At 41.0% G+C, this 11,393-nt stretch overlaps 1 protein-coding gene across 1 annotated transcript; it reads left to right on the top strand.

Annotated features, from left to right (window-relative positions):
• Positions 1-5,345: 5,345 nt before the first annotated feature.
• On the top strand, positions 5,346-9,510 carry LOC100829963 (CBBY-like protein). The gene is made up of 11 exons (XM_024454854.1): positions 5,346-5,652; positions 6,253-6,302; positions 6,574-6,637; positions 6,840-6,888; positions 6,998-7,066; positions 7,689-7,750; positions 8,280-8,360; positions 8,573-8,727; positions 8,821-8,902; positions 8,985-9,128; positions 9,216-9,510. The coding sequence occupies exons 1-11, from the start codon at positions 5,414-5,416 to the stop codon at positions 9,316-9,318; spliced, it is 1,098 nt and encodes a 365-aa protein (XP_024310622.1). The 5' UTR covers positions 5,346-5,413; the 3' UTR covers positions 9,319-9,510.
• Positions 9,511-11,393: the final 1,883 nt, after the last annotated feature.

The following is an 11,393-nucleotide window of genomic DNA, read 5'->3' on the forward strand; positions in this document are numbered from 1 at the left end:
TGCAAAGATAGTTCGTGCCTACAGCCTACATAATGTCAGGCGCCATTATATATCCACTCAATGTACCTTTAGCTTTTTATGGATCGATCCATCATTCACCTGCCTACCATCCGCCCTTCCCCTTTTTCATGCCTAACGTCCTCTCCCTCGTACCATGGCACCAGATACTTGGTATATATATATCCTGATCACATACTTCTCACCTCCCTACCCAAATAACATGTTTTATTGCATCCTCACTTTGTTGGCTTCTTGTTTATTCCTAAGCGTAAGCATGTGTGGTGTCGGGAAGTTCCCAATAATGTATAGAAGAGTAGTGACAACATCAACGTACGTCTTAAGAAAAAAGATCTCACTTCCCCGTGCAGTGTCGGAATCTAAAAGTGGCTTCTCGTAGATGACACTTCAGCACCAGCTGCTGTACAGAGGATCCCAAGGATTCTGTTTCTACGGGATTTTCTTTCTCGTGCCTTTGTTTTGAAGGACTTCGATCATTAGCTCTAAGCTTTGTCTCTGGAAGTCAACCTACCTCATGAACAAAACAACACTGACAGACTCATAGAGATTAATTCATGAATTAGTTCTTAATGCTTGCACTATTTACCTATGCACAAATTAAGTTATGTGTGTCCGTATATGTATGAAGAGGACATGAGATAACTTCGCACGGTTCAGATCTGCATCGATCCACCGTGCCTGTTTTTTATAAAACTGAAATACGAAAGATGGAGAAATAATTTGCAAACTAGTAAGCGCCCATATGTATGACCATTTTTTTACTACTGTATATCAACTGGTTAATTTGTGCATGAAAATCCATAATATTATTTTGACAAGAAAAGTCACAGTGCCATGCAAGCAAACAATTTGTTGTGGCAAGTAAGTCATGATCCTTATTTTGTGCGATACAAATAGAGTTTTAGCCATTACCAAAACAAAGATATATAGTGCCATGACCTAGTACTTTGAGAAATTATTTCCTTATATTATTACGTTTCCTGGTGGCTCGCATTGCCATCCATAGAGTTCATTTTGCTCTTTTTTCAAAGATGAAAATGATGGATTCGACTCCATGCCTCTCTTGCCCGCAAAATAAAAAAGACTCTCATGCTTCTCTGAAGTTGGAATCCTTGAAACCCATCCTCTTCTTTTTCAGCAGCGAAGTATTTTGCATGATAGTGAATGTGTAAATGGACTAGTAGTATTTCCTGTGTTGCCTCCACTCATCATTTAAGTCATCACGACTTGTAAGTTACTCACTCCGATCCTAAATTGTTATCGAAATATTACATGTATCTAGATGCTTTTTAAGAATAGATACCTCCATATTTGAGCAAATTTGAGTCAAGAATTTAGAATCAGAGGAAGTAGTTTTCATAATATGCACCACTCATTATCCAATCTATCCACCTTAATTCTACGAAATCATTGCTCACCTACCGAATAATCGGAGATGGCACATTATTCACATCCTCAAACTCTCTATATAGCATGCCTTCCTCCCCATTTCCTCTTATATGCATCGCTGATTGGATTCTAGTCTTCTAGATATCATGTCATATAGTACTTTACTTATTGTGCTTCTCGATTTGTTGGTCATAGGCATGAGAGACGCTGGGAAGTTCCAAAAAACTGTATCGGCCCAAAGCACCACAATATTTTCCGCTTTGTTGCCAACTCTAGCGGATCCTACAACATTAGCTTGGCTCTTGGCTGCTCCATCTCATAGGGGAAGCTTAATATGCCATCTAACTATCTATCAGATCCTAGTATCGATGGGTTCCTCGTTCTAATTGTGACAAATTTTCGCTGGCCGGAACTCTTTTCTTTTGTCATCAATCCTAGTATATGACAGTTGCTCAAGTTCATGGCTGTGTTGACAGGACCATCCTTTTCCACTTGCCTTTGTCTCTTGAGGCATTCGCTCAGTTCCAAGAGATGGCATTGATGATTGATCACCTGACCGTTGATCAAATACCTGACTCATGGTGTATTGGAGCTAGAGAGGGCTTTTCTGCAGTTTCACTTTATAATTCTCTGATTGAGCATGTTGAGATACATGCAGCATTCAATTGGAACTGGGACTCAAGCTGTCAGCTCAAAAACAAGATTTTTTGTTGGCTTCTCATGATTGATAGAATTGAATACCAGGGCTATGCTTTTCAGGAAGAACTTTTACCTGCCCTCGTACTCTTGTATCCTTTGTCAGCAAGGCACCCTGGAGACCAGGGATCACTTTTTTTTCTACTGCCCTTTTGCTCTTGCTTGCTAGAGGTATCTTTGCCCTCGTTTCACGCCTCAGGGAAGCACTCTCCATATTCTTTCGGAGATTAAAGGGCAGCTTAATAAGCCATTTGGTATGGACATGATTACTCTGGCCTGTTGGAGCATCTGGAAAGTTAGAAATGATTTCATCTTCAATAATGTGCAGCCATCTCTGTACAGATACCGGCGAATTTTCATGAAAGAAATGAATCTTGTCTTCCACATTCCACAGGGACAAGAGAAAGCATCTCACTGAATTTAGAGATTGGCTTAGAACTTTTAGATAACCTTGTACATTTTTTAGCTGTAAATATTTGATCTACTGTTTTTCCCCTCAAAAAAATAAAAAAATTGTGACAAATCTCACCGTTCCGTTTGGAAAATCCTCGTTCTAATCTCTCTAGCGGCGGCTCATATCATGAAGCAGCGGCAGGGAGGAGACGGCGGGCCATGCTGAGGCGAGGAAAGTAAATCAAATTGCAACGGAAAGCAGGTCGAGACATAGTTGTTTTGTATGGAGACAAAGCCTTATTAAATATCCATGGCGTGGTTTCAATGCAAGAGAACCAGGAGAGTTGAGATCTGGAACTAGTTGAATAAGATGACTAAGAGCCGTTGGATCTTGATCCAATGTACAGAATTGGTGATTCACTAATCTATTCCATATAGATACAATCTGGATCTTTAGATCAATGTTATGGACGGCACTGGTCTAAAAGATCGATTAATTCATCGTGCATAAATGCTCGTGTGTACTAGCTTTGGGCTATACCTCTGGCCTGATAATAGCTAGCCACGGCACACCCTGGGCAGTAGTATTTTGTATGTTTTCCTTGCCCGAAAGTATAACATGTTTAATTATTGGGAAATCTAGTTAATTACAAAATCGATGTTCATATGTGTCTTTTATTGTGCGACCAGAGGAAAAAGGGAATTCGTTTGACATCTTGGGCATGTGTCTTGTGGGCTGGGCTAGTTTGTGTCTATTTGCCAGGTCTCGCCATTATATATCCATCCAATATTCATCCTCCTTGATTATTTTTGGAATTATTGCTACCCAACGGCTCAAGAAAACATATAGATACAACCCCAACCTCCCCCCACCGTGTGTATATATTAAATCTATGCACCGCTTGCTCTTACGCTTATGTCCTTAATTAATTCCCCACCTGAATATTTATGTCATATCTTGTAATTAGTTTCGCTTCTTGAGTACTCATAGGCATGAGAGACGTCCTCTTGACAACGATTTGTATGTGGATCACTTTAATTTAGTCGGGTTTGATAGCAACACCTCGACGTGCTTCAGTGAAGTACGTTAGCTTAATGGTCTGCTGTCCAAAGAGACCCGCAATTTGCAAAGTGTGCTTTGGACATTCCTCCCATATTAAGTGTTGCAATTTTGTGTAAATTCCCATATACCTAGACGCGTTTTAGCATGCAGTACATGCGTATCTACGCAATGCTGCGGAACTTAATATTACTCGAAGCGAGTATTTCTGTAGAATGTTTTTAAAGAATATGAAGGAGAATCCAACTCATGTCTTTGACGTCAGGTCCACACGTTCAGTGACAGAGGCGAACATGGCAAATATCTCCCGTCGGATTAGCTCGCCTCGCCGCCATGGCCGCCGCCCGATGCCTCCTGCTTCGGGCCTCTGTCCCGGCGCCAGCGTCGACCCCGACGGATGCTGCGAAGTCCCTGGCCTCCATCTCCACCTACTCCGGCGCCACCTCACGCCCTCTCCGTGCAGCCGTTTCCCCGAGCTCTGCCCGCCGTCCCGGGCCGCCGCCGCTCCGCTCTTCCTACTCGAGAGACTCCGCCAAGCCGGAGCTCGCAGTTCTTCTCGAAGTTCAAGGGTTAGGACCCACCAAAATCCTCCAAGGAAAAACTTGGAATTATAAGACTACAATTTGTAGAGGCACGTTTGTTATTTACAACTATTTGTCGAGGCACGTTTGTTATTTACAACTATTTGTCATGCATTGACAGGTTTAAATGAGAAATGAGGGGCTATCCTGGGCTGTACCATTAGTCCATTACTCCATTAGTGACAAAGATAGATTAATTCATTGTGCATATATATATATGCTTTCGTGTGTACTTGGACTATAGCTCTGGCCTGATAATAGCCCCCACCACACCCTGGGGCAGTACTAGTATTTTGTATGTTTTCCCTTGCCCGATAATTAACATGTTTAATTATTGGAAAATCTAGTTAACTACCAGATCGATGTTCACATGTTTCTGTTTTTTTATACTCCGTACATAAAATTCACATGTGTCGTTTATCGTGCGACCAAAGGAAAGGGAGTTGGTTTGACATTTTGCACGACATGGTTCAATGAGCTAGTTTTGTGCCTATTTGCCAGTGCTCGCCATTATATATCCATCCAATTCATCCACCTTGATTATTTTTATTTGTATGGAGTTATTGCTACCCAATAACACGGAGAACATATAAATACAACCCCGACCTCTCCCCGCCAGTGTGAATATCCCGTATTAAATCTACGTGCCGCTTGCTCTTCTGCTTATGTGAATACTATGTCAAATCTTGTCTTTGGTTTAGCTTCTTGATTACTCATAAGCATGAGAGCCATCGGGAAGTTCTTGACAACAATTTGTATGTACATAACAATAATTTAGTCAGGATTGGTAGGAATACCTTCGCGTGGCTCGTTGAAGTGCGTTTGCTTAATGCTGTGTTGCCTACATAGACCTGCAAGCAAAAACCAGTGTGTTCGTGTTCTTTGAAGATTCCACGTAGGAAAGTTATCTTAGTGAGTGACGACGGGCGACGGATAAACTGGCGGTGTCAAATACAGATGAGGTCTTTAACCTCTTTAACTTAGTATAAAGCGTAATTTCGATTTTTGTTCGTCTCTGTGTCAATTTCATTTACAAATATTACCGTCGTGACGAAATATATTTGTGACTTAAAATCTGACAATACCTCAAACAATTTGACCACGTTTTCACATTCCATTTGTCCAATTATTAAATCCTATTTCTTCTACTATTAAGAAAAGAAATTAAGAAAAAGGAAACGGAATCTGTCTTTAGCTTTGACGTCGGGTCCACAAGTACAGTGACAGAGGCGAACAGAGGAAATATCTCCCCGTCGGATTAGCTCGCCTCGCCGCCATGGCCGCCGCCTCCCGATGCCTCCTGCTCCGGGCATCTGTCCCGGCGCCTGCGTCGACCCCGACAGATGCTGCGAAGTCCCTGGCCTCCATCGCCACCTCCTCCGGCGCCACCTCACGCGCTCTCAGCGCGGCCGTCTACCCGACCTCTGCCCGCCGTCTCCGGCCGCCGCCGCTCCGCGCTTCCTCGGAGGGAGGCTCCCCCGAGCCGGAGCTCGCTGTTCTTCTCGAAGTTGAAGGGTTAGGACTCCCCAAAATCTCGCCTTTTTGCTGCTTGAATTTTAGATTCTAATACTCCTTTGGATCCCCAAAAAGAGTGTGACTTGTCTGATTCTGTAATACATGACCAGTTTATTATAGCTTGCTACACATCATTTGGCACCAGTTTCTTTAGCCGAAACTATTTCTGTTACTCATGTAGTGATCTGGTTACCGGGATTGAAATCATGGATAGAGCTGCAAGCTGCTCTATCCATGTAGGAGGTGGCTGGAATTACTATCTATCCTGATGCTAGTAATCGATGCGATGTCTCAATTTTGTGATTATACTGTTAATTTGATTCAAAAATCGTCTCGTTCATGTGCAAATACTAGTGTAGCTTGATTCTGTTGAGGAAATATGTTTCCTGTAGGGTTCATCTATTCAAGGCAGCTGCACAGGCTGTAGGCTGTAGCATCCTCATAATTTTTTTAGTTAGTGTTATCAGTGCCATGTGACCGGCATGTAATGTAGTAGCAACCTGTGGTTATCTGATGGGTAGCTATAGCATTGTTGGTCCCGTACTATTTTGGGGAGTCACTCTTTCTGATTGAGTAATATGTGTTTCTCTCTTTGTCCAGAGTTCTTGCAGATGTCTACCGCTTCGGTAATCGCCAGGCTTTCAATGTAGGTGCGGCCAATGTAAAATATACATCTTTGCTTAATATACTTATTAAGTGCTATTCCATCTCTCTGGTACTTTTGTTTTTCTAGTCTTTGCCTTTTCCAAATTTAGTGAAAAGCATAAAAAAGGTAGATACTGTGGCGGCATTGGCCAATTTAACAAGTGTTCTCTGTACAATCAGACATGTAGGACTAGGAGTTTAATATAATGGAAATCTAGCATGTACAAGATTGTATCATTCTTACTCGTAAAGTTGTTCTAACATTTGTTTCATCAGCTTTTCAAAACCTTGGTCTAGATTGCGCGAATTGGACAGAGCCAATATACGCGGACTTAGTGAGGTGCGTATAAAATTCTTTAGCTTCATCATCTTGAGCATCACAGATCCTCTATTCAACTATTGGCATCACTGATTCCAATGTTTTCCTCTTCTATCTTTTCCATTTTGTGGCTTCTAGTAATTCCTCTGCTGCTTTTATGAACAACATAGTTTGGACTAGGCTGCATGATATTTTATTTTCCTAAAGCTTCATAGTTTTCTAGGAAATCTAGTGGCGATGAGGAAAGGATGCTGGTACTATTCTTTGACAGGGTACGGTCTGTTTCTTCTCCCAACTGCCCTACTTGGTCAAATAAGGTTTTTCATTTATTTCTCCTATATGACATTACATATCTCCATCCTTTCTCCTACCTTGATGCAGATTGGCTGGCCTACATCTTTGCCCACTAGTGAGAAAGGGTCATTTACAAAAAGTGTTCTTCGTGAGAAGGTGGATATATATTTAAGCAACTGTTCCTTATTAGCTTTACTCTATGGAAGCACTTACCATATTAACTAGAACTGTCACCAGGTTGGTAGTGGACGTTTGATCATTTTCAGCGCAGATGTCTATCTAATTCCAACTAAAATTTCGAAATGTGGTTAACCTCCTTTTGTGTTTAACACTAACTGTATTCAGTCAATACTCTCATTCTCATGGTTGCATGGTTCTGTTAAGAATGCAGGAGGGTGATTGGGGCCAGGGCAGCAAATAATATTTACTACTGGTACTGTGGAAGACACAGGGCTTTAGCAGTCAGAAAAATGTTTGGCTTTTTGAAATATCTTGAAAACAGGGTTGCTTCCTGTTCAATGCACTCAATTTTATGCCTATTTACGGTTGACTAGCAGCAGGCCCAAGAGTTGTTGTAGATTTAAAAAATCTATAATACATGTTTAAGAAGGTTATGCTCTCATTTATACTAGACTGGATTAAACTATCTACATATACTTGTTTTCATTCTAACTTCTCGTGCAAAATTAATGACTATTTAATAAGTTGTTTGCTCCTTTTTTTTATTAGAACTAAAATATCCTTATAGGGACTTGTTTATGCATGATTCTTCTCATAGTTGAAAGCTTTGGAAGAGCTCTCTGCTTCTGATGGCTTACCACTGCGGCCTGGAGTTGAAAAGTAAGATTACCGTTTCATATTTTACCTCTATGTGTTACAAAATCCGTGTAGAAAAAATTCCTAAGACAATTTGAGCTGTGGTTTATAGAGCACTTTATTAACTGTAAAATGTTATATACATACTATGTACTATGTATGGAAGCTCCTTTTCTGCTGTACTCCCTCCAATCCATAATAAGTGTCTCAGATTTTGTACAAACTTAGTACAAAGTTGTGCTAAACCTGAGACACTTATTATGGATCGGAGGGAGTTGTAATTTACAAAAATTATGGGGTCACTGTATGAACTGATTGTATCGTATCTCAGGACTTCTGTTGTTATCTGGAACAAGGGACTATATAGTCAAGTTCCTTCATTCACACCTACTCAACATGCTTTAATTTCATCAACTCTTTTCTGCACTTAATTTACCTTATGCATTCATTTGGGTAGTTATTGTCTCTTCTCTGTACCCTGTGCTTGCACTATGAATAACTCTGCTGGACTTAAAGTTTCCTGATGTCTGATACTGTTTATAAAATCATTAAGGTTTATTGATGATGCACTTAGCAAGGGTGTGCCTGTAGCCATATTGGCAACATATGGCAGAAACGGAGAGAAGATTTCAAGGTACTGTTCAAAATTAATTGCATTTTTTTGTCATATCTTTTTCTTTGCGAGAATGTTTCCCTTGTAAACACTTGTCATTGATCTCAAAGTAAACCTTGCACTCTGAATCATACATCACAAATTCACAATGATGTTTTGCGTTGGCAGTATGTTATGGTAGTTGCACATTGGTTCATGTTAAGGACATGAAACAAACTTTGTATATTGTCCAGATCCATAGTTGAAAAGTTAGGCCCCGAGAGAACATCGAAAATAAATATTGTTGGAAAAGAAGAGGTTGAAAGAAGCCTTTATGGACAGCTTGTTCTTGGTGAAGGAGTCGCCTCCAGTTTGGACGAGCAACTCATTAGGGAAGCACAGAAGGCTGGTGAGCATTACTAATTGAAGCAATCACATCTTGTCCATACTTTTTAAGGCCGGTATGATGCAAACTTATTTCAATATGCTGTGGTTGTGACAGCTTCTGCAGAGAAGCAGAGGATAGCAGAAGAGGTTGCATCACTTCTAAAACTCAATGTTGACATCAACACAGCATCAGAAAGGTCATTCCTAACTGAAGATTATACATTTTTCCTTACACCAGAGAAATATATCTGAAATTCCCTGTTCAATCACAATTCCCAGCTCTGAGAAGATAATAACTACGCTGCGTGCTGGGTCTGAATATGCTGGGTGCGATGTGCAAAACTGCATTCTTGTTGCCGGCAGCCAACCCAGCGTCCTCGCAGCTGAGCGCATTGGAATGCCGTGCATAGTTGTTCGAAGCAGGTAAACCGATACCAACATCTGTCTACTCAGTTAATACTGTATTCTGCAATCTTCATTGATTATTTTTCTTCTATTTGTCCCTGACAGCCTAACTGCCAGAGCGGAATTTCACTCTGCGAAGGCCATCATGGATGGATTCGGTGACACAGACCTAACAATATCGAAACTACTCAGTAAGAAGTGGTCTTAATATATATGTAAACTAGTTACTGAATGTGAGTTTCAGGCGATGAATCTGTAACCCATCGACTAAGTGATGATCAAAATGACGGACCAGCTGCTTACCGCTTTTTGTTCCATTTGTGTGCTGTTGTTGTAACTACTGAAGCGCTGAACATTATACTGTTACTTGAATAATTTTGTTCTGTGCCCGATCCACCCACCTTATTGTGTCATGATAGCCGAAGATCTTATACCGAGTTTCTCCTCCCACAGTAATGCTGGTCTTCGCCTCACCCTGAGCATTTTGTTTTTTGTTGTACCTTGACATGTACTTTCTAGATGATTGATTACTTGTAGAGTGTACACATGGAAGACATAAGGAAGTTATGATGACAGGTGTAGGAACTGAAGCTACAAAGTGGGTTGCTGTTACTTTGGACTGCTCATGAAATCTCAGCCAGCATTGACGGCATAGGAGACAGCAGCTCGAGCCTCTCCAAGGTTTCCACTGCATTCCCATGGCATCGCTTGGCGGAAAGAACATCTCCGACCGGTTTTTCCTCGTCTTTCTCATATATTAGATGGTATGCCATGTACGTGCCTCTTTGAAATTACGTCGCTTTACGAAATAAGTGAGCTGCAGATTACATTAGGACATGGAATTCCTAAACTAGTCAAAGTGTATGTAAATTTCTGTTCCGTTTTATTTCAGCTACGGTGCTATGCTATCTGACTTGCGTGTGTACATTTGTTGAGCGAGGCAGCTCAATCAGTTAATCGACCAGTTTGCTTTAAGTGCCACTGATATGTTCAAGATGTTGTGTTCTCTGCCATTTTAAAACCAAATCACCCACCTTATTTACCGCTGATTCCTCTGCCATAATGGCATTCACATTTATTTGTGCCTAATAATAGCTGTTGAGAATCTGATTCCTTTCCCCCATACTATATTTATATAGTACAGACCTTTTTGTTCTTGCTCTCTAACACTTCTGGTTTATGCATCTCCCCTTTGCGCAAACATCGTTTCCTCCCCATTTTCTTTGCTCCAAGTTGATCAACATTGACTATGAAATCACCAGGAAGTCTAGAACAACATTGACTATGTTGTAGTGACCACGAGATCTCTACCAAGAACTTGTCAACTGATATATCACCTTTGATCTACTTGGCCAGGAGTGGAGCCTTTGTTTGTCCTCTCTTTTTCTGTGCTTTGTTTCCTCCCCCGCTCAAGGGGATCAACCTTTCGTCCCCTCCCTGTACAATGCTCTTCTTCAATCGAATGACGGAATCGGGCTTTTTCCTAAAAAAAAGTCTCTGCCTCCATGTTCCCTTGGCCATTAATATATTTAACATTCTTAATTATCCGGCAATTTTCTATTCCGTTTTATTTCAGCTAGAGTGCTATCTGACCCACGTATGTACATTTGTTGAACGAGGCAGCTCGATCAGTTAATTGACCAGTTTCCTTTAAGTGCCACTGACATGTTCAAGATGTTGTGTTCTCTGCCATTTTAAAACCAAATCACCCACCTTATTTACCGCTGATTCCTCTGCCATAGTGGCCTTCACATTTATTTGTGCCTAATAATAGCTGTTGAGAATCTGATTCCTTTGCCCATACTATATTTACATAGCACAGATCTTTCAGTTCTTGCTCTCTAACACTTCTGGTCTATGCATCTCCCTTTTCCGCAAACATCATTTCCTTGTCTCCTCCCCATTTGGTTTGTTCCAACTTGATCAGTTGGTTGTAGGCATGGAAGTCACCAGGAAGTCTAGAACAACATTGGCTGAGGTTTGTCGCAGCCATGACTTGGTGCGCCGATCTAATGTTGTAGTGACCACGAGATCTCTACCATAGGATTGATTGTCGACATTCTCTTTGAGACTTGTGAGTTCTTGCTCACCTACCTCACCTTACATGCATATACAAAATCTCTTCTAGAACCAGGGTTCAGTCAAACCCAAATCTTCTCTACATATCCTATTTTGTACTCCTATGATGCTAAACTAATAAGTAACTTATGTCCAAAAAGAAGCACATATGTAAACAAGAGCATGCATGTTGCTGGTTGCCATGAGATTTTTCTTTTTCAGCAC

This window comes from Brachypodium distachyon, chromosome 4 (assembly GCF_000005505.3).
Source record: "Brachypodium distachyon strain Bd21 chromosome 4, Brachypodium_distachyon_v3.0, whole genome shotgun sequence".
Taxonomy (NCBI): Eukaryota; Viridiplantae; Streptophyta; class Magnoliopsida; order Poales; family Poaceae; genus Brachypodium; species Brachypodium distachyon.

Excerpts from the sequence above, each read along its gene's own strand:
- LOC100829963 (XM_024454854.1), top strand. The coding sequence starts at position 5,414 with ATGGCCGCCGCCTCCCGATGCCTCCTGCTCCGGGCATCTGTCCCGGCG. Across the intron at positions 6,638-6,839 it reads ATATACGCGGACTTAGTGAG|GAAATCTAGTGGCGATGAGG; the intron begins GTGCGTATAAAA and ends ATAGTTTTCTAG. Across the intron at positions 8,903-8,984 it reads ATCAACACAGCATCAGAAAG|CTCTGAGAAGATAATAACTA; the intron begins GTCATTCCTAAC and ends CACAATTCCCAG.